Raw genomic sequence first — 23,588 nt, forward strand, 5'->3', positions numbered from 1 at the left:
GGCTGCTGACCAAGACTGTAGGTGGGGAGGAGTCATTTTCCCCACTAGGGACCCACAGAGAGCCTCTGGGTGGCGCACACCACCTCACTCCTGTCCCTGTGCTCTCCCATAGCAGACAAGTAAAGCATGGCTGTGCCTTGAAGGAGAAGCAGTGGACTGTGCAGTGGGTTAGAATCCGGGAAAGTACTGTCCAGAGATCTCACCACTTACCTTGGGGGTGGGGGCTGGGATCTCAAACCCTGAGAGCTGCTAATTCAGACAGCTATTTCCCCAACCTAAAAAGAGCCGTTGGTGAGGGTTCAGGGACCACACAGGGTCACTCTAAGGCTGGCTCCCAACACTGTCCTACAGAACCTCCTGTGATGGCAGAAATGCTGTTTGCACTGTCCAATACATGAGCCACAAGCCACTAGCCACATATGGCTAATAAGCATTTGAAAGTCGACTAGTATGACTGAGTCACTGAATTTAATCTTAACTAATTTAAATTTAAATAGCTACCTGTGGCCGATGGCAACTATATCAGATGGCTCAGGTAGGGCACGCTGCTTAAATCTGGGGAGGTCCTGAATACTCTTGACAATCTGCTAAAAACCACGGACCCTCTCTCCCCTGAGAAAACACACTCCTGCACATTCACATAACATTTGGCTGAAATTTTCAAAAACAGTTCACAGACCTTACCCCAACTGAGGTCTGAGATTAGGTCTAGGTCTAAGATTAAGTCTAAAAGTTGACCAAAATGCTGCAGTCTAAGATAGATGCCTCTCTTGCATGTAGTTGTCTAAAAAACATGAAAATAGGCTGGGAGCAGTGGCTCACGCCTATAATCTCAGCACTTTGGGAGGCCAAGATGGGCGGATCACCTGAGGTCAGGAGTTCAAGATCAGACTGGCCAACATGGTGAAACCCCGTCTCTACTAAAAATACAAAAATTAGCCAGACGTGGTGGTGTATGCCTGCAGTCCCAGCTACTTGGGAGGCTGAGGCAGGAGAATCACTTGAACCATGAGGCAGAGGTTGCAGTGAGCTGAGATCACGCCACTGTATTCCAGCCTGGGCAACAGAGCAAGACTCCATCAAAACAACAGACAAAAAAAAACAAACATGAAAATAGACCTGATAGGCCGGGCGCAGTGGCTCATGCCTGTAATCCCAGTGCTTTGGGAGGCCAAGGCGAGTGGATCACCTGAGGTCAGGAGTTCGAGACCAGCTTGGCCAACATGGTGAAACCCTGTCTCTACTAAAAATACAAAATAAGCCAGGCATGGTGACACGTGCCTGTAATCTCAGCTACCTGGGAGAGTGAGGCAGGAGAATTGCTCGAACCTGGGAGGCGGAGGTTGAGTGAGCTGAGATCACACCAGTGCACTCCAGCCTGGGGGACAGAGCGAGACTCCGTATCAAAAAAAAAAAAAAAAAAAAAGAAAGAAAAAAAAATAGACCTGATAATATATTTCACATAATCTTAGCAAGAGACCACCAAATGTGAATCTCCCTCCCAACCTTCCCGCAATCCAGAGGACATCCTCATAACTTCCCTGCTAGGCAGCACCCAGACTCATGCAGGCACTGGTCACACAGGACCTCTCAGGGCTAGTTCCTCAGTGCTGGAATAGTCATAAATGCTAGACAATTCTTTTTTCTAATGTGGGTTCAGTCTGTCTAATAACTTTCACCCACTAATAAAACTCCTGCGTACTCCCTCCAGTGAGGGAACTGACCTCTTCTTCATACAAGCTTTGCCTGAGCCTGTGTTCCTCTGCTCATCAGCAGCTGAACAGCCCTGCTTCCTTCAACTGTCCTGCATGTGACCACTCTGACAGATTTCCAGACAGACTGTCAACATTCTTTTTTAGAGTTTCAGTTATTTCTACCTGCTAGGAAGCCAGAGTTCATACATTTCTTTTTTAAAACAAGTACAGGCTTTTGCATTTGCCCTGATTAAATCCCATTGAGTCTTACTGGGACTCACTGTACCTGACTGCCCCAACCTCCTTAGCCCCTTGTTCTATCATTGAACGTAATAACTGCATCATCACTGCCACCCACCTACCCACCACACCCACAGATCTGACTCGCCTACTACCTCATCTTGTGAAAAGGGCACACATCGATTCTGCTCCATAAGCTTCCAGATTGTTCCATGAGACCTAAGATTCTATGGACACACCCCTTCCTCTGCACAACCACCACCATCTACTACTGGGTCATGGAGCTCCAATCTCCTGAATCAGGCTGCTGAGCAGTAAACATCTTCTGAGAGCCCTTTCCTGACTGTTGTCAGAACAAATACACGAGTTCTCTGATAACTTTGTAGATCAGTTTTATTGATAGGTTTTACTGATAACTCACTAAACTACAAGGAAACAAATGCCAGAAGAACAAGCAGAAACATGCAGTAAATCTCAAGAGGTCCTTGTCTCCCCGGCTTAGAGGGTCAGGAAATGGGTTGGGTTATCCTCTTTACCCTTGCTGGCACTTGGAATTCTTTGCCTGTTCATCACAGCTTATTTGTCACTGCCCCTGCCCTCCACCCCACTCACTCCATGTCCCATGCCCTTCTGGTCATAGAAATGCTGTAGACAGCTCCTCAAACTTTCATGGACATACAAATCACCTGGGGATCTGGTTAAAGTGCAGATTTCAATTCAGCAGGTCTGGGGTAGGGCTGGACATTCTGCAGTTCTGTCAAACTTGCAGGTGATGCCAATGCTGCTGGTCCACTGAGCAGCCAGGTGGAAGTGAGGCTGTGGAACATGCAGGTGTCTCAGGACTCAGGTGAGCAATTTGCCATAGAAGAGTCCAGGTAGGTGCCCATCACCTCACAGTCTCTCATCTGCATCAGAGGGTTTCCATGCTAACTACATATTAGGTACACCTGAGAGCCCCAGACCAGTTTGGTCCACCCTGGATCAATTAAATCAGAATCCCTTGGGAGTGGGGCCCAGGCACCATGTTTTGCTACGTTTCCCAGGTGATCCCAATGTGGAACCCCTGATCTACATGGTTGACAGACTGAACAGGGCAGTCATATCAGTGCCCTCCCTCTAAGATGACTTTAAGTCAAAAACTGGACTTCTCATCTGTCTAATCCTCAGGAGCTGGGATTACAGGCACCCACCACCATGCCTGCCTAATTTTGTATTTTTAGTAGAGACGGGGTTTCTCCATGTAGGTCAGGCTGGTCTCAAATTCCTGACCTCAGGTGATCTGCCTGCCTTGGTCTCCCAAAGTGCTGGGATTACAGGCGTGAGCCACCGTGCCCGGCCAGAGTTTGCTTTTTAACAAGCAATTCTATCCCTCCAGCTAATTTTCATTTAGAATCTGTGGCTGTGGAGTTAAAAACTGCTTGCATTTGAAAGACGATATTCTAAAGACTACCCATAAAAACTGTAATTCACCAGGAGTTCAAGACCAGCTTGGGCAAAATAGCGAGACCCTGTCTCTATTGAAAAAAACAACAAGGGCCGGGCGTGGTGACTCACGCCTGTAATCCCAGCACTTTGGGAGGCCAAGGTGGGTGGATCACCTGAGGTCAGGAGTTCAACACCAGCCTGGCCAACATGGTGAAACCCCATCTCTACTAAAAATACAAACACTCCTCCCTGTCCAACCTTTCAGGCTTGACAAATGCTCAGATGCGGTCCCTTTCTCTAAAGATTCTCATCACTTCCACTTCTGTAGTCAATTCTCCCTTTGATGCTGAGACCAGCCTGCACACATTCCTCTCCACAGCCTCCATCTTCAGGAAGATAGAACTACCAGCAGGATGGGCAAGGATTCATCAGGTGTTCTGATATTGTTGAAAGATTCCCAATTCCAAGGTATCTTGACTCAAATCTGGCAGAGATCTGTTTCAAGCTGTAAATCCACTTGGCTGAGGGCTAGAAAGTATTCTCATCACATATATCTTTCCATTTCTCTCATTTTCACCCATAATATTCTCAGTCATGCTTCCAAACTTATGCATACATTTTTCTATGCATTTTTTTTTAAGGGTCATTCTCCTACTCTAATAGTTATTTACTTCCCTCATCCATGGTCAACTTTTCAGTCAGGCCTAGGACCACAGTGACTCCTTGGTGTCTAGCCTCCTCCCCCAGCACAGAGGCTGGCAAACTCCTCCCTCCCTCTGCCTGGCTCTACAGTTCTGCCCCACAGTTCTTCTATGAGCAAGTGAGGTGAATGCCTTGAGATAAACGCTTAATTTGTATTGCATCTGGAGTCGTATGCAGGCTGGAGTGCAGTGGCTCAAATATTGCCCACTGTGGGCTCAGGCGATTCTCCCACCTCAGTCTTTCCAGGAGCTAGGACTACAGGCACATGCCACCATGCCTGGCTAATTTTTTTTTTTTTTTTTTAGCAATGGGGTCTTGCTACGTTGCCCAGCCTAGTCTCAAGTGATCATCCTGCCTCAGCCTCCCAAAGCTCTGGGATTACAGGAGTAAGCCACCATACCTAGCCCTTGTATTGCATCTTTACAGCTCGAAGACTAATGCACAGTTGTTTTTGCATAAAGACTCATCATTTTCTAGATGTTTAGGAATGTTTTGTCATCATGCATTGATAACCTACTATGTGCCAGACATTATGCATATTTTATCTCATTTAATCCTCATGACAACCCTACAAAGAAGGGTTACTCCCATCTTACAATTGAGAAAATGGACACAGAAGGGATGGAGCACTGGTTGCCCAAGAGAGCAAGGGCACAGCACTTACTCTGGGTTCTCAGCCCTATCTACTGTGCTTCCTTACTCACCAAACCATACTTTTCTAATCAGTCATCTTCATTCTACTACCAAGCCACCACTCAGGTAAAAAGAATATGAAATCAAACAGCCTCCTCTAAAGTCTTCCTGGAACTAGGAAGGAAGACCACAGCTACTACCAACCTGCCCCAGCCTCACATTAGGACCCAGAGAAGTAGTCACCTCCCCCTAGGGCAGGAAGGCCCATCCCTGGGGGACCTGTCTCTAGTCCTAAAATGCTGAACTTCTTTTCTGGGGGATTCCCCTGCACCCTTCTCCCCACCCACAAAGCCCAGAGAAAAAGAGTGAGGAGCAGGGAAAGAAGATGGAAAACCCAAGATAATCTCCTCCTTACAGGATGATATAAAGTAACTGCAGGCAGACAATTCAAAGGAAGCCCCAAAGTCAGCTACGAGAGATGGAGACAGAAGGGAAGTAAGGAAGAGTGCCCAGAGGAGCACAGCACTCTCACCTCTAGAGCAGAGGAAGCGCCATGCAGCAGGAATGCAGGTAGATGGTCTGATGTCCGAGAGGCTCCTAGGATACTGTGTCCCGCCCCACCTGAACAGTCACAGCCAAAACGACCTCCCCAATCCCGGGACATGTTCCCTCTACCACACGGCTGCTAAGATCTAATGGTTATGGTCCCAGCAGTCCCCAGCATCTGCTAAATACTGGGCTGGTCTTGGGGTCTCATCCACTCTGGCAGTCTCTCAGGAACATCTCAGCTTTTCAATTAATTATGCCACAGATATGCCCGTTAAATGTGGTATACCCTAGACAGTGACTCTCCGGCATTCAGCCTTCGTGGACCAAAAAAAAAAAAAAAACAAATTTTTTTTTTTTTTTTTCAGAGAGAGGCACTGGTTACCATTTTGTATTTTACCAAGCAAAGACTTAGGAAAAAAAAAAAAAAAAAAAGGTCTAATTTCTATCACAGCTTCACTTCATAAAGCACATTTTAAGAAAGCGTATTTTAAACATCGAGAAGTAGAAAGGACCTATCCTTAGAAAAAAAGTACTGCTCTTTGAGTCACAGAAAGTTAGCTTTATGAAAAAACTCATTCCACTGTCCCCTTTTGTTTCTCTAGAAACAGAGAACTCCACTGATCCACAGATCAGCATGTAGACCCTCTGTCCTCGGACACCCAAGGCTGTCCAGCCTCACCTTACCTGACCCTGGGGCTTAGAGAGGCAGTTGGCCATGGCAAGGTCAACAGGGATGCAGACATCTCTCAGCAGGGTTGTCTCTAAGCCTCAGCCACCCCAGATCCATGATATCTTAACCAAGACCACCCGGCAGCCTGGGCCGACAGCTTACACACAGGATGACAAGGCCCTGGCCTCACTCCCAGACCCTTTCACTCAGGTATGTTCTGTTGTTGCCAAAAGCAGCACTTCAACTTAGTTCACAAGGGCCACTGCTTCCAAAAACATCTAGCCCAAGAAGCTCAGCATCCTCATCCCTCCCGTTTAATTATGGGAGGAACCGAGTAAGATAATGGGGGCTGGGGAAGAAAAGGAATGCTAGAAGGAAAGGCGCAAAGGAATCAAGCTTTGCAAAGTAGACTCAGCAGCTCCTCCCTACACCAAAGCACCAGCTCTTACATCCAGAAGTAAAGCCTCTCCCGCTTCATAACACCCTGCTTTCAGTAGCGACCCATGGGGCACTGGGCCAGCAGGACGATAACTACCCCCAACACCAGCAACAGAGAAGTCTCCCAGGCTGGGGCTGGGGGCTGCATATGTGATCGAGATGTCTGCTTTAACCAGAAACAGGGGAAACAGGGCCCCCAGTCTGCAGTCCCTGGGTCAGGACATACAGCTTCCACAGGGCACGGACAAGACAAGGTGAGAAGGGGCAGAAATGTCCAGCAACCCCACGTCCCTGTCCTCAACACTTGAATCTTTCTTCCTAGCCACGGGACCAGCCCCACCAGCTCGCTGTGCGGCTCTGCACTCAGCGGTCAGGGAAACCCTGAGCACGAGCTGCCAGCCCAACGCAGCCACAGGGACCCGAGTCCTCAGAAGCAAGCAGCTCCCAGCCCAGCTGGAAGAGGCTTTGAAAGCCATCAAGTACAACTCCTCCACTTCCCCCAAGGAAAAGACAGGCCCAGAGAGGGGGCCCGAGTTGTCTGGGCCCTTGGACAAATGAATGGCAGAGCCAGGGGGAGCTCGAAGACAGCGCAGGCCTCCGTCTCTGTCCAGCGCCAGTTCCACTGCCTGAAGCGACCTCAGCGGCTACACCGCTCCTCCTAAGCTGCTCAACTTCGCTCGGCCCTACTTCTGCCAACTCTCTGCTGTCGCGGCTGTCACCAACCTCAAGCCGGCAGTCCGCCACTATAATGGGAGGGAAACACGGCCAATGCAAGGTCATGGTTTCTCCCTTTCCTTCCCACCCTGCCTGCTCTCATCCCAAATCTCCTTCCCTCCTCCACCCTACTACTCCAGATAAAGGGAGTACACCTCCCTGGGGTTCACAGTGTCTCGAAAGCATGCCATCCATTCATGCAATTAGAATCTGAGTGCCTACCACCTGCCAAGGAATTGTGCCAGGTCCTGAGAACACAGAAATAAAGTTTTTGACTGCAAGAAGAACTAAGATAGGGGAACCCAAAACATCAGTTTGTCACTAGGTTCCCAAACGGTTTCAACCGGCTCTCTGGCCATCTGAGAAAAACGATGAAAGAAACATCCCACTCCATGAGGGCATCATAAAACCACCCTGTCAATCCAAAACTTTGTCTCCAAATCCATCAGCCTCCATCCCTTATCTTACACTCTCACTGCCCAAGTCATCCAAGCATTAGCATGAGATTGAAATACAACATCTGAGGCTTCAAGCAGCAGGACAAGAAACTTCTAGAGGTAAAGGTAGACATCACAGTCCCGCATCAAATGCAAACATCAGAGATGAGGGTGCTAGCTCAGATCCCCCTTCTACCCAGTTACTCTCATACAAATTGTCAGCCCTGCAACGGAGTCCAAACATGTCAGTTACACTCCTACTTAAGAGCTGGACCAAGAGGATCAGAAATGAGAGAATGGACTCAACTGGACGAGCCTTGCTTGAACAAGACCCCCGTGATCACCGTGCCCTCGAGGAAGGAACAGGGTAGCCCAGGAAGGGCCGGCTTACCTCCTTGAGAAGCCCTACTTTTTTCTTCAGCACCTCACATTTTCGCAGTTTGCAGATCTGGTGCGTGCGGCGGTTGGTACAGCTAGTGCAAGCGCCACAGTTTTCCAGCCGCCGGCAGGGCTCACACGTACCACACCGTTTCCGTTTCTTTCGACCATCTCCACCCCCTCGGAATTGGGACTCACTCCCAGCCATGGAGAGCCCAGGCCCCGGGAAGCCCCCTACCATCACCTGGCCCTGAGGGAAGTCATAAAGGCCTGGCAGGTCCGGCTGGACGGCCAGGGGCACCTGAAACTGGCTCATAATGCTGCCAGAGGTGGGGGCATAGGTGCTGGGGCAGAACCACAGTCCAGTTTCCTGCCACCTCCAAAGGCCACCAACAGGTCCTTCTCGCCTAGAACAGTCAAGAGTCTACAAGGGTGAAGGCAAGTGGCTTCAGTCTCGTGGATGGATGCCTCTTCTCAACCCCTCTTCACCTCCTCTGCAGCAGTCTGATCGGGCTCCCTAGGGGGCCACTCTCCCACCTGCTGGGGCCCAGGATCTGGGGGAGGACACCAGCAGCAGCCCTCTGAAAAGGGATCATCTTGGCCCGGTGGGTTCTTCACCCTCACCCACCCTGGACCCAGACATGAGTTGAGCAGGTAGGGGTGTGGTGGGGGCAGAGCTGAGTGAGCAGTTTCTCCTGGTATTTTTCCTCCAGGGTCTGGACGCTGGAGAAGGCAGTGCTGCCTGAAAAAGACAGAAAGGGGAAGCGCATCACTCGGGGCTCAGGGACAACTTTCACGTGTCACTTCTTCCTGCTTCTGGGAAGAGAAAATGGGGGAAGAGATGGGGCTTGCTCAAATGAGGTCCTGCCCAGAACCTCAGGCAGGACGCACCCAGCACCCGCTCCCTGTCTGAGGGAGGCGGCCTCGGGCCTGAGGGCTGCTGGGGGCCCTGGATTCAAGGCGGTGATCAAGGTGAGATTTCTAAGAAAGTTGCCCTCTTCCCCACCCCCACGGGCTGGTGAGAGTTTCACCAAAATTCCCCCACACGCCCTGGCTGGAGGCCGCCCGGCCCTCCCTCAGGGAGCTGAGCTTTCAAAATAAAGTTTGCTGAGAGCCTCGCTCGGTGGGACTGCCCCGGCGCCCCCGGCACGGAAGCGGCCTGGAGGTGGGGGCGCGCCCGGGGCAGCCCGCGCTCGCCGCGCCCGCCGCCGGAGCGCAGCCCGCCAGCCCGACTGGTGAGGGCGGCCCGCGCCGCCGAGGGGCGCGGGGAGGGGGGCGCGCTCGAGCCGCGGGCCGGGCCGCGCGCGCGCCGCCGCTCGGGCTCCTTTGTTCTGGGGCCTCCGCCACTCGGCTCCGGCGGCTTCGCAGCCCCCGCCCCCGCCCCGCCACCCCGCCCGGCTCAGCCGCACAGCGCCCCGCAGCACCCCAGTCCGGCCCCCCGCACCGGAGGAGCGGCCCCCCGCCGGCTCCGGGCCGTCCCCTCCCCCTCCCCCGGGCCGGGCCGGGCCCCCCGCGCCTCCCGCCGCCCCTCCCCCACTCCGGAGCCGGAAAGGCACCGACTGCACCGACCTGCCCGCCGCCTCCGGGGCGGAGCGCACAAAGGGGCAAAGTTTCCCGGCCCGCGCCGCCGCCGCCACCACCGTCGCGGCCGCCGCCGCCGCCGCCTGGGGCGCCCGCCTCCCGGAGCGCCCGGCCCGACCGAGCTCGGCGCGCGGAGCCCCCCGCCCGGGCCGAGGAGGGGACGGCGCAGGAGGAAGGAAGAGGCAGCGGCGGCCGCGGCGGCAGCAGCAGCAGCAATGAAGGCGTCCGCGGGACTCCCCGCCCCCCGCGCATCGCGGCACGTGCTCGCCCGGGGACTCCCCCGCCCGGGAGGGCGCACACGTGCGGCCCCGCCGAGCCCCGCCGGCCCGGCCGGGCCCCGGACCGGACGAGAGGGGGGTGGTTCCCGCGGAGGGGAGGGGTCGGGCGGGCGGCCTGCGAGCGGCTTGGGGCCGGCTCCGGCCCGGCAGCCGCTTCTCTGCACCTGCAGTGGCTCCCACCCACGCGGTCGGCCCTCCCGGGACGCGGCCGCCCCCTTCGGGCTGGCCACCCTCGCCCTCCGGCGTGGATGCAGCCGGGGCCGGCGAGGCGGGGTGGGGCACGCGGACCTTCCAGCCTAGGCCCTTGGCCGAGCCGCGCTCGGTGTCCCCACTTCCTGCCACTCCCTGCGGGCCAGATCGGTCCGGGACGGCCCCGGCGCCCCCGGGAGGCCTGAGCGCCAGGCCCGACTGACCCCCCTGTCCCAGCTGCCGCTGGCTCATTCCGAGGCAGGACAATGGGGGACATCGCGCGTTTGCGTACCGAGTCAGCCTGGCCGGCAAGAAGGGGTTGCTCGGGGGCAGAGGCTAAGGGCACCCTCGCAGGGGTCACGGCCGAATGCCCTGTCCAGGTGGACCCCAAGGCCCTGCCATCGCCAGCCTCCCCCGCGCCGCGCTCGGCTCTTTCGCGTCGAAAACAAAGACTAATCCGATACCCCCGCCCTGCCTCCCAGAGGAGGGGGAACGGGCGCGTCGCGGAGGGTAACTGAGGAGGACAGCGTTCAGGAGGGGCTCGGACAGCCTCGATGGGGCCGTGGGGCGACTAAGCCCTAAAACCCGGCGCAGACACTTTGAAGAGTCACCCTGGGCTGTGTTCCAGGCAGGGGGTAAGGGGCAGGGCTCAGGAATATTTCCAAGTTGCCAAACTGCCCGTTCTCTCTGCTGCTTTTTTCCCTCACCTGTTGTGCAGGCCAAGTTGAAATTCCAGGTTAGATTAATTCAGCCCCACCCATCTGGCCTGAGTGCCAGGCTAGTGCCTGCAACTGCCTTCCACCTACCTGGGTTGCAGGGGAGCAGGGTGGGTCTCTGACACACACGCGCACATACACACTCGGGCGAGTCCTGGCAGAAACAGCCACAGAACGGACTGGCCTGACCAGTTTGGGCGGTGCTCACGGAGCCAGGTACCTGGCAGGCGTCGCCGCCGGCTGCAGCTAACAACTCAGCCAGAACTGGAAAAAGAGCATTCGGCCGGCTATTTAGAAAGAAAGAAAAAAAAGTAACTGATCTGAAGTAGCGCTGTCCAGAAAGCCCTAGGCGGTAAAGCAGCCCGGGTTCTGTCTGGAACTTCCCTCTGATTTTGACAGCCTACTCCAGGGTCCAGGTTGTCAGCGAGGGAGTGGGTGGGGGTGAACATGGCTGCAATATCCACTTCCTACCATGGCCTTTGGGAGGACTGAAGAGTTTCTGTTCAGGATAGTAAGACTAGAACCGAGACGAAAAACCAAGAGAGTGTAATTTTCAAACAGGGGAACAGGTTGTAGACTTGTAATTATTTTTAATGTAATATATTTTTAATAAGCAACTTTATTAATAAAAAATGTGTATAAAGAAAACGTGGAAACTCCAGATACTAGAGGGGAAAAATCACCAAATTACAACCATATTTAACCATTTGCTATATTTCCTTGTAGCCTTTCCTATTTGTGGATGTATTCACACTGATTATACAATTTTCCATCCTCTTTTAACTTAACATTGTACCATAGGCATTTGCCTGTTTGGTATACAGTTTTCAGAAAGTGTGACAGTGAGGTGAAGAAGATGGCTCAGGAGCCAGAGAACTCTGGCTTCCAAACCTGAATCTGCCACTTGGTAACAGTGTGACCTTGGACTAGGCACTCCATCTTCAAGGGAATCCAAGTAAAGGACTTAATATACGGCTCAGTGAATGACAACAACTAATATTGTTTAATCCATATGACAACCTTGTGAGGTAGGTACTATCATCAAACCCATTTTATGGATAAGAAAACAGATTAAATAACTTGCCCAAGATCACTCAGCTAGTAAGTTGTGGACTTTCAGAGGAGCCCAGCAGCCATCCTGTTGTATTCTGTCTGGGTAAATGGCACCAGCAAGTTACTGTGTCATTTACCCTTCGCCAGCAATCTATGAGAGGGTCATTTCATAAAGCCCTCTCATTTAGGTAACTGGGTGAATGCTGGTGCCATTCACTGTGACAAAATGCAGAAGGAAGGATGCCTGGGGATGGAGACATTCGTGTGAAAGTGAGTGTGCAACTGAGGGGGTGAGGCCTGGGCTTGAGATTTGGGCCCCATCAGTGAGCAGACAGAGAGGCCTCAGGTGTGGAGGAGCTCATTCGGGGTGGATATGGAGAGTGAGAGGAAAAAGGCTGCCAGGACAGAGCCCCAGGGAATACCAGCCCATGAGGGACAGGAGCTGAGAAGGGGCCGCCAGAGAGGTTGGAGGGAACCCAGCCAGGCTAGAGAGCTGCCTGTCATATCTTCCCGGCCTCTGGAACCTTACACTTCGGCAGTCCTGTTGCTCATTCCTTCTGCCTGGGGAAAACCCTTCCCACCCCACCCCTTCTCAGCTACCCCTTGTACCTGCCAAATTCCCACTCATCCTGCAAGTCATAAGTGCCAGTTCCATGAAACCTTCTCCAGCTGCTCAGATGATTCCAGAGCCCCACCCACTCTCCCTCCACAGAAGTTTGACTCTCCCTGCCTAGGAACAGTTATCTCATCGGTGCTGGGCACTGGAATGGTTTGCATTTCCTTGGCAGTTACTACAAACTCCTGGAAGCCTAGCACGCTGTCTTTCACCTCATAACCCTAGACCTAGCAACCAGCCACTGTGTTGAATGAAGAGATGAGGTGAGTAGAACCTGATGAATGACAGACCCCAGTAGCACTGAAGACCCCATAGGCTTCTTTCCTGCTTGCTTTACGACTTGCACAAACTGGTCAGGGGCGCCCAAGATAAAATAGCTTAAACTCCTCAGGTCCTGCCTTCTGGTTCTCCAGCCTCCTGGGCTGCTGCGGCTATTCCCATTCACACTGCGCTCAGGGCAGGAGAGCAGCGGGGGTGGGCGTAGGGATAGGGCGAGCCCCTCCTGGGGCTGCATTAGCCTAGACGCAGTGGTTCCTCCAAGAGAGCCCCGGCACCAGCAGCATCACCATCTCCTGGGAACTGGCTAGAAATGCAAGCTCTGGGCCCCATCCTAACCCCACTGAATCAGAAACTCTAGGGGCGGGCCCAGCAATCTGTTTTAATTAGCCCGTCAGGTGATGTCAAGTTAGAGCAGCACTGGACTACAGCAAGCGGGGGAGAAGCAAGTTCAGCACCCAGGCGGAGACCGCGATTAGGCCCCCGAGGCGCTTAGAGCAGACAGAGGGAGAGAGGCTCCTTTTAGGAGCGGGTTTGGCGGGCGCCACCCCAAGCGGCCAAGGGCGGAGCCTCTTTTAGGCGACTGCTCCCGCGAGGTCAGAGCCGGGCTGTGCTGCTGCCCCCGGGACTAGAAAGGGAAATCTCCTTGCTAGAGGAGGAAGCCCTAAGAACTCAAGGGAGATAGGGGTAGCAGGGGCATTTCCCTGGATGCCTGGAGCATGGAGGGTGCGAAATAAGGAAGCTTTCCTACCCCGTTGATGAGCTGAAGTTGATTCCGCACGGGGAAGGAAAGGGACAGGAAGCATAATTGGATGTGCAAGCCTGTGGTTCTTCAGGAAGTTAACACGTGGAACTAACACTGTTGGATGCTGCTGAACTCTCAGATGATTGATGTGACTAACCTCCTCTGAGGTACTTGACCTCTCTCCTCTTCAGCTAATAAGTAATTTGTCCTTATTTAAGAATGAGATTTGTGTATGGGGACATTTTGCAGAAATGTAAATTCATCCCGATATCCATACCTGGGCTTGGTTTTAAAGACTGAAGGTATTGGGACGTTTATTTGATTTTGGATGTGTTACTTCTTTGGTCATGTATTGGCTAAAAATATTATCAACTAATATTTGCATAGGTCTTTCCCTTTTCAAAGCACTTCCACACATTATCCTTCTGTCTGCACAGAGTGGCAAATACAACAAATGTGCAAATGTTAACTTTCCTTATCTATGACATAGTTTTTATTATCATCACCATTTTACAGATAAGAGAACTGGCGCTCAGTGAGGTAATTTGTCCAAGGTCATTCACTACTACATGTCAGAATCCAGGACCTAAAATCCAGGACCTCTGAAATTAGCCCACGAATGCTAGAGCTGATACCGGGCAGAAACTGGCATTTTGCTCTCAGGGAAAGGGAGGTTCATTAGTGGGTTGCTTGTGGACCTGCATTGGTGAGTGTTACACGTGTAGGATATCTATGCTATGCGTTTTTGGGTTTTTTGTTTTGGTTTTGGTTTTTTTTTCTTTGAGATGGAGTCTCACCCTTGTCACCCAGGCTGAAGTGCAGTGGCGCGATCTGGGCTCACTGTAGCCTCTGCCGCCCAGGTTCAAATGATTCTCCTGCTTCAGCCTCTCGAGTAGCTGGGATTACAGGCACCTGCCACCGCGCCCAGCTAATTTTTGTAGTTTTAGTAGAGATGGGGTTTCACTATCTTGGCCAGGCTAGTCTTGAACTCCTGACCTCATGATCCACCCACCTCGACCTCCCAAACTGCTGGGATTACATGAGTGAGCCACCGCGCCCGGCTACTACGTTTTTAAATAGCCCCGCAAATGTCCTCATGTTTTATAACTAGTTTTGTGACTGCATTTTGAATTTAGGTTGAATCAAATAGGCTTCATTACTTGCAAGGAGAATGCAAGGGTACCCATCATAATGGAAGGAATACCCAACAGGGATAAAGGCCTTGGTGCCCCTGAGCCTTGGTTGACAGGGTGTATCAGTCAGGATCAGTTAGATTGTGCTGGAGTAATAGACAATCCCCAAATTGCAGTAGCTTTACATAACAAAAGTGTATTTCTCAATCACAAAACGTGTCTATTATGAGTCATTATGAGCTCTGTTTCCCGTAGTCACTCGGGCATCCAGGCTGCTGCAACTGGACATGTGTCTCTTCAACCCTGAAGGCAGGAAACAAGAATGGGGCAAATCTAGCACTGGCTCTTAAAGCTTTTACCTGGAAGTGACACACATCATTCCTGCTGTCATCTCACTGGCCAAAGAAAGTTATAAGGGGGCAGGGAAGTGCAATAAGTACAATCCTGCTATGTGCAGGAAGGATAAGCGGAAGTATTTGGTTAACAGCACTAACACACAGGGAGTGTGTGTGAATGTGTGAATGTATATGTGTATATTTGAGGTATGTGCAATTACACATACTGCCCATTTCCAGAGCATTCCTCCCTCCTGGCGACACATATTAGGGATTCCTACTGTAAAGGACTGTCATTCCTTGCACTAGAGCAGGTTCAGAGATTTAAACTAAAGTGAAAAAAAATAGGAGTTGAAGGAAACATAGTAGAAGAGGTGAGTGGCTGTGGGACAAACTCAGTAGAAATTCATTTGTAAATAGAGAAAGAAATCCAGTAAAGGAAGGTACTCAGGGTGTATGACACAAGGAGCCTGCCTACTAAAGGAAACTTCTAAAACAGCATAGCTTTAGCAGAGGCGTTTCCTGCTGCCTTGCCATTAACTCCCACTCATCCTTCCTGGTTAAACTCAGGTGGCACTTCAGGAAGCCTTTGATGATCTCTCGAGATTGGGTAAGGGGCCCACCAATCAGATCACAGGCATGCCTGGGTCTGTCCCATCCCCTCAGCTGTGGACAAGGACCACATCTTACTCAGTGCCAGCTGCTATATAGAGAATGCATTAGAGGAGGGTGTCAGAATAGAGGCAGAGAGAGCAGCTAGAAGGCTGTTGCAGAAACCTAAGTGAGAAAACAAAAATGATGGTCTCCGTTAGGGTAGTGGTGGTGGGGAGGGAGAGAGGTATCAAGAAAGATTTACGAGGTCAAACCCACAGGACGAGGGCATAGGAAGGGAGGTTTCTGGAAGAATAACAGGGTAGTTGGTAGTGCCAGGGGGCCCAGAGAAGGTGGAAGTTGATGAATGAGGTCGGCAAGAACACATCCCATTTGAGGTCCATTTTGACAGTGCCCACAGAGAGACCCAGGAGAAGCCCCTGTCACAGCCTGAGATTCCAGTGGGGAAAACCAGGTCCTATGAGCTGCCACTTGATTAAACTGTAACATCAAATCAAGGTTAGTATTTTCTTGTTTAAAAAAATATCAAGCTGGGCCTGGTGGCTCATGCCTGTAATCCCAGCACTTTGAGAGGCCAAGGCAGTCGAATCACTTGAGCTCAGGAGTTCAAAACCAGCTTGGGCCATATAGTGAGACCTCAACTTTACAAAAAAATTAGCCAGGTGCAATGGTGCACACTCTGAGGTGAGAGGATCACTTGAGCCCAGGAGGTTGAGGCTTCAGTGAGCCAAAATTGTGCCATTGCACTCCAGCCTGGGCAATGGAGTGAGACCCTGTCTCAAAAAAAAAAAAAAAAAAAAAAAAGTATGTGTGTTGAGGGAGGGGGAAACACAGAAAATACATATAGTATAAAAGTGGTGAAATTCCTGAACTACACATCATAGGAATCCATTCAGAACAGTGCTTTATAGAAAGAGCTGAGCATCCCTGAAAGACTGGTTCAACTTCAATTGGCTTGTCCCGTGATCTTGTTTCCATGTGTTGTTTCCGTCCTGTCTCCTGCTAAGTAGGAGCCTGCTTGTCCCATTTGAGACTTGAAGATGATATCAACGCCTTTCACCTTCAAGGCTTCCCTTCCTCATAGCCTTTTGTGGGTGAGTCACTTGTAGGTGACTCAATCCTACAAGTGGGATTGAGTCCCATTTGTAAGTACTTGACAGTGCTGGGGCACCCATCCTCAGAGACCCTGTTCTTCCCACTTGGATGTAGTGCTCCCCTATCCCCCACGATATCTTCCCCCTTCCCCATGCACTGAGATGCTCCTGCTGGTTCCTCGAGTTCCATTTTCAGCTCCTCGGTGTACCAGTTTTTGACTGCTGATGAGGTAATTCCCCCCTCCTGGCCTCCTTCCAATCTCTAAAGATGGGACTCATGATACCTCCTAAGCAGACTCCTTTGCAGAGGATCGAATGAAGCCAACCTATGGCAAAGTCCCACCTCAGAACTTGGTGGACGGTAGGCACTCAAACTGTCCTATACTTTCATTTCCATTGAGTCCCCTGATTCTTCCTCCCACTTATCAGAGAAATGGTCTTACCCTAGTCTGGCCCTAGGTAATCATGACAACCAGAGTTAAACTATATACAATAATCAATGCAGACATTATGTATTACAGAGGGTCATCAGATATAATGGCATTCAGGTGCCCAGGATGAGGTCTGATATTAAGTAGGAGCCCCTATCCAGCCTCCCCAGGTGGAGACAGTTTGCCAAGTGCCTCCCTTGTTCTCTGTCTCCCTCCATATTCAATCAATACTAGGTCCTAACAGCTCCAGACTAACCTGTCCTGAACTGGTGCCCTTTCTCAGGCTTCCTGCTCTCCCCTTTTCAGCCTGCCTCCCCCTCACTCTGTAGTCTCCCCTCTCACAGACACAGATTTCGTTGCCGTTGATTCAGACCTCCTGGGCGTGGGCAGGCAGGGTCCTGGAATTGAGATGACGAGGTGTCTGGGCCATCCTGTAGCCAGTCAGGAATATAAGTTTCAAACTCCTGCTACTCAAAGTGTGGTTGGTCTGTGGGCTTGCAGCAGCGGTACCACTGAGAGTTTCTAGAAGTACACTGTCTCAGCAGGCCTCAGAGCTACTGAATCAGAGTTTTTTTGTTTTTTGTTTTTTTCCTCAAGAGACAGGGTCTTACTCTGTTGCCCGGGCTGGAGTGCAGTGGCACTCACTGCAGGCTTCAACTCCTGGGCTCAATTGATCCTTCTGCCTCAGCCTCCCCAGTAGCTAGGACTACAAGTGTGTGCTACCCACCCTGGACTAATTTTTAATTTTTTTGTCTCACTGTGTTGCCCAGACCAGTCTCAAACTCCTGGCCTCAAACCATCCTCCCACATCAGCCTCCCCAACTGTTGGAATTATAGGCATGAGCCACTGCACCTGGCCAGAATCTGCATTTTGACAAGACTTTCAGGTGATTCCTAGGCACCCTAATAATTAAGAAGCTCTGCTTTAAAATCCCTCAGAAGGTAGAGTTAGTTAGGGTAGAAATAAAAAGGACACAGGCATCCCTCGTAGAGCTGGGAGAGGCCTTCTTGGAAATGCCTGCACTAATAGATCGAGTCATATAGTGTTACACCAGCATCATTCTGGGGAGATACGCTGTATTCTCAACATTGTACTATTTATCTGCTAAACCAGGGAAGGATGTGATTAGCAGATGTCTCAGTCTTCTTGCCATTCTTTAGGACATCCACATGACACTCAGCCATCTCAAACCATGTTAAAATTGAATTTTAACATCCAGCCTCTAGAAAACAATCTATAGTGAATCAAAAATCTGTAAGATAGGCCAGGTGCGGTGGCTCACGCCTGTAATCCCAGCACTTTGGGAAGCCGAGGCAGGCAGATCGCTTGAGGTCAGAAGGTCGAGACCATCCTGGCCAACATGATGAAACCCCGTCTCTACTAAAAATGCCAAAAATTAGCTGGGCGTGGTGGTACGTGCCTGTAGTCCCAGCTGCTCAGGAGACTGAGGCACGAGAATCGTTTGAACCCGGGAGGCAGAAGTTGTAATGAGCCCAGATGGCAGCAGTGCACTCTAGCGTGGGCAACAGAACGAGACTCTGTCTCAAAAAAAACAAAACAATAACAACAAAAAAACCTGTAAGATAGAAAATAGGGTGTTAAAAGCTGAAAGAGGCCAAAGGGGAACTGACAGATTGGCCACTCGAACAGGAGCATGCAGCGGACCAAAGGCATGTGAGCGTGGTAATGGTGGCCACTCAGATCCATAGACCCATGAGCAGCTTCATGGCTGCTAGAAAAAAAGAGGAAGAAGGACAATGAAGTGCAGGAAGCCTGGAAGCAACCCATGAAGTCTGGGTGAAGAGCTTGGGTTTATAAGCACATGGCCGATCTGTGTAGAAAAGGTAAATGCAGTGTTTTTTTTTGTTGTTGTTGTTGTTTTGTTTTTGTTTTTTAATGTCTCAGGGGCACAAGGGAGAGGCTGCCCCTTGGCCATGAGAACCCTCTTTGAAGGTAAACAGGTAAATTCCTTTATGCAGCATGATGCCAGGTCTGCTGCTTCCTGTGGGCGCTCCTGGGGCAAGGGCACCAACATTAAGACTGAGAGAAAAACCACAGGATTAGGGTTGTCAGATTTAGCAAATAGAAACACAGGACTTCCAGTTGAATTTGAGTGTCAGATAAACAACAAATAATTTTTTAGTATACATATGTCCCAAATATTACATGCCAGAGTAACCCTACTCAAGAGCAGAGCCTGTCCCCAAAGCACTTGACCAGGAGAAACTTGAGCTAAAGGAAATTTTCTCCCTAGGGCTGAGAGAGCCCAGTGGTACTATCCTAAGACCCACCCTATTTTTCAAAACAGGATGGAAATGGGCTTTGTTAGTTTTGGGGTGGGGCAGTCTTTTGTGAGAGGCTATGCCATATTGTTTGCTTTGTAAAATGTTTTGCCCTGCAAAATGTTTTTTACGTTATCCTGTATTGGGCAAGGTAGTTCAAGGAACATATACCATAAAAGTAGTGTAGTTTTGATAATTCCAAGTCAGATTCCTGTAGGAGATGAACAGTTTCTTTTTTCTTTTTTTTTTGAGACGGAGTCTCGCTCTGTTGCCCAGGCTGGAGGGCAGTGGCTCAATCTCAGCTCACTGCAAGCTCCGCCTTCCAGGTTCACGCCATTCTCCTGCCTCAGCCTCCCGAGTAGTTGGGACTACAGGCGCCCGCCACCACACCCGGCTAATTCTTTTGTATTTTTAGCAGAGACGGGGTTTCACCGTGTTAGCTAGGATGGTCTCGATCTCCTGACCTCGTGATCCGCCCTCCTCGGCCTCCCAAAGTGCTGGGATTACAGGCGTGAGCCACTGTGCCCGGCCAGGAGATGGATAGTTTCTTAGTCCAGAACAATAAAATCCCATGTAGCCAGATAAACTGCTTCTATATAACCAGGCATTTATTTATTGAGACTTGTAGAAGAAAATGTTGGTAACAATTTACCTCATCAAGGAACATTTCTAAGCATAAAATCAATAAATACTTTTGTATGTCAAAAAACCAAATTAAATGATAAACTGAGGAAAAATATTTACAAAACAAATGAACAGGAAAGGTGTTATATACTTAGTAGGTAAGAAAAGATGGACACTCAAAAGGGAACAAAAAGGCAAAGGATGTGAACATTCACAAAAGAAGGAATGCAAATGGCCAATAAAGACATAAAATGTCCAGGCCCGGCACGGTGGCTCACGCCTATAATCCCAGCACTTTGGGAGGCCGATGTGGGCAGATCACCTGAGGTCAGGAATTCGAGACCAGCCTGGCCAACATGGTGAAACCCTGTCTCTACTAAAGAAAAATACAAAAATTAGCCAGGCGTGGTGGTGCTCCCCTGTAATTCCAGCTACTCGGGAGGCTGAGGCTGGAGAACGGCCTGAGCCTGGGAGGCAGAGGTTGCAGTGAGCCAAGATTGAGCCACTGCACTCCAGCCTGGGCCACAGAGCAAGATTCCATCTGAAAAATAAAATAAGATAAAATAAAATAAAATAAAAACTTTATTAATTAATAACTATAGCAAACTGGCAGATCACAAAATAAAAATATTCAGTTTTGCAAAGACTGTAAGGATCTAAGTACAAGGATCTTCTTGGAGGACTTATTTATGACAGCAAAAAAATAAAATAAACTTAAATGTTCAACATTAAAGAATGATTAAGGCCAGGTCCATGGCTCACACCTGGCCACACTTTGGGAGGTCAAGGCATGAGGATCACTTAAGCCCAGGAGTTTGAGACCAGTCTGGGGGACATAGGGAGACCCCATCTCTACAAAAAAAAAAAAAAAAAAAAAATAGAAAAAGAAAAAGAAAAAAAATTAGCTGGACGTGGTGGGTGTGCCTGTGGTCCCAGCTGCTCTGGAGGCTGAGGTGAGAGGATTGCTTGAGCTCAGGAAATGGAGGCTACAGTGAGCCATGATTGTGCCATTGCATTCCAGCCTGGGTGACAGAGCAAAATACTGTCTCAAAAAAATTACGTAAAATATACACGAAGATTGGAAACAAATATATCAAAATATAAACATTGGGTCTCTGGATTATTTTTGTTTTCTTCTTAATACCCTTTTTCCCTAAAATTTCTACAACAAAGAGGTAGTAGCATTCCTATCATTGAAAAATAGAAAATTATGTTTGAAAAAGAAGACAAGTGGACTATCAATGCCTTTAAGTAGGTCTTTGAGAGAGAAGGAAGCAAATTCTGATAATTCTCTAATAGAATGACCAAGACTTTTCACAGTGGAATCACCTGGAGAACTTGAGGAATACCAATGCCAAGGTCCCACTTCCAGAGATTCTGGTTGTATGGACCTGGTGCCCACCCCATGGGGTCTTTGGCCAATGTCAGGTCATGCCCCGAGGCATGGGGACTCCAATGTGAAGCCAGGCTGGGAACAACTGCTTGCAGGAGTGATCAGGAGTTTTGGAGTTTAGGTTCCTGTGGCCTGTTGGAGGAGCTACTGCAGGAGGAATGGCAAGACCTGGTTTCAAGCCTAGTAAGTGGTCCTTTAGGCACATAATTTAAGTGAATCTTTGTGTGTCTATCTGTAAAATGAGAATATTTAATGTCTACCACAAGAGTTGTGGCTTCGAGGAGAGGATAAAAGAGGAAGTACTGTGTGAAATAGAAAGCATATACAAATGTACTCTTGTTAGAACCTGGAAATTCAGACTATAGCAATGACTTTTGATCAGTGGAATATCCTTGACAACACTGGGACAGATGCAAATAAGCAGGTTTGTTTCAAAACTGTCCATCTTATAATTTGATTTGATTTGTAGATCTTTTAGGCAGGTGCTGTCAAATGTGGATGCCTGGGGCAGTCCTAGCCAGAGGGCTCATGAGCAGGGGACAGCAGCCAATAGATCTGGGTTGGTTCAGATCATTTGGTCGTTCCTGCTTTGAAAAGTGGCTGGCCTCCCGGAGTCAAAACCTTGTTCTCCTGACAATGTGCCTTTGCGCTTTTAACAAACACACCAGAATGTCTACTTCCAAATAAATGTTCTTATCTAAATTGTTTCCTTGTGAGGTTGTATTACCATAGCTTAAAATGTCTTGGGAATTCTTCGTTTGAGATTGCCTTTGTCTAAGCTACATCTCTTTTTTCTGAGTATTTTCAATCAGTGAATTTATTCTCCATCCTCTGAAGAAGAGCTTAATTTTAGAAAGCAGCCAAAAATATCTTTCAGAACCAAACCTGGTAATTAAGGTGGTAGTCTAACCTAGGTAAGACATTTTATTTTTTAAGTAGAAAGGTCACTTGTAAGGTACATGTGTATCTGTCTTGCTACTCACTGTACTCAGTGCCTGACATACAGACACTCAGTGTGTTCTTGTTGAATGATGAGCAGAGCCTGGCTCTACTGGGACCCATAAACTGGCTCCAAAGGCAACTCCAAAGAGGTTTTTGTGCAACGCCAGCCTATTTGGCAATAATAATTTTTAGCCCGTATGTTGATTGGAAGTCAGTCCCTTTCCTTTATAAGTATTCTACATCTATACCTTATGCATTTGATCAAGGAGAAACTGTGGTAGTTCCTTGTACCTTACTGAGGCTAATGCTGGACTTAGTCTTCTAAAGCAATCACTAATCAGTGACGTTGGACAAATCCAGGCATTTTTGAAATTATTTTGCATGCCAACCCAAACCACAGAACATCTAAGCATGTGGTGGGTTAACAAGGACAATGCCTGAAACTCAACTCACTTTTTCACACAATGATTTCAAGATGCTGACATTTGAGGTGTACAGAGTTAAGCAGCTCATAGGCAGGGCAGCAAGCACTGGCTTGAGTGTCAGGACACCCGGGCTATTCCAGCTCTGCTGCTAACTAGCTGTGTCTGCTTGGGAAAAACATGTCTTACACACTCCCATCTGTACAAACACACCCTTAGTCTTTATTTACGTACCTATACAATGATCTAGCACCATTAAAATCATCATTCTAAACTGAAAAAAGGCAGACAACAGTAGACACCACACTGGCAAGGTCTGCCCAAGTACTGGGGAGATTTTTGGTGCTGCAAAAACCAGTTTGAGGCTGGGCTCCGTGGCTCACACCTGTAATCCCAGCACTTTGGGAGGCCGAGGCGGGTGGATCGCTTAAGGTCAGGAGTATGAGACCAGCCTGACCGATGTGGTGAAACCCTGTCTCTACTAAAACTACAAAATTAGCCGGGTGTTGTGGCGCATGCCTGTAATCCCAGCTACACTGGAGGCTGAGGTGGGAGAATCACTTGAACCTGGGAGGAGGAGATTGCAGTGAGCTGAGATCGCACCACTGCACTCCAGCCTGGGTGAGAAAGCGAGACTCCATCTCAAAAAAAAAAAAAAAACAAGAAAAAAACCAACAACCACCACCACCACCACAAAAAAAACCCAGTTTGAGCAGAGAGAAAGTCTCTGCTCTGAAGGAGAAAAAAAGCCAAAGATGAAGCTCACTGCTCCTGGCACTGGAACTGAAGGGAACACGCAGGTCATCTGAGGTCAAGTTCAGGGCATGCAGCCAGCCACCAGGCGGGAAGGAAGCAGAGTGAATGCCTGCCTGCTCTCCCAGCCCTCCACCTTCTGAGCAGAAGTCCCACACCGGTCCTTTGCTGGGTCTCCCAAGGGACCTCAGAGACTCCTTCCAGACCCGGGCATTTGGGCTCTGGCCTCAAA

General features: G+C 49.8%; 1 protein-coding gene and 1 long non-coding RNA gene across 4 annotated transcripts in view; one reads left to right on the forward strand and one right to left on the reverse strand.

Moving 5' to 3' along the window:
• The window catches only part of TET3 (tet methylcytosine dioxygenase 3), a 114,554-nt gene extending 106,358 nt beyond the window's left edge, over positions 1-8,196 (reverse strand). For 2 of the 3 annotated variants that reach the window (XM_054548039.1, XM_002811898.5), the window contains exon 1: positions 7,894-8,196. In XM_054548039.1, coding sequence (XP_054404014.1) covers positions 7,894-8,196 — 303 coding nt within the window. The remainder of the gene's footprint in view (positions 1-7,893) is intronic. The other variant, XM_054548040.2, reaches the window with a different exon arrangement.
• Positions 8,197-8,259: 63 nt separating this feature from the next.
• Positions 8,260-19,640, forward strand: LOC134759697 (uncharacterized). Its single transcript, XR_010136270.1, has 3 exons — positions 8,260-8,485; positions 8,594-8,852; positions 11,446-19,640. It is a non-coding gene; the product is annotated as an uncharacterized LOC134759697 (long non-coding RNA).
• The last annotated feature ends 3,948 nt before the right edge of the window (positions 19,641-23,588 follow it).

This window comes from Pongo abelii, chromosome 12 (genome assembly GCF_028885655.2).
Source record: "Pongo abelii isolate AG06213 chromosome 12, NHGRI_mPonAbe1-v2.0_pri, whole genome shotgun sequence".
NCBI classification, from domain to species: Eukaryota; Metazoa; Chordata; class Mammalia; order Primates; family Hominidae; genus Pongo; species Pongo abelii.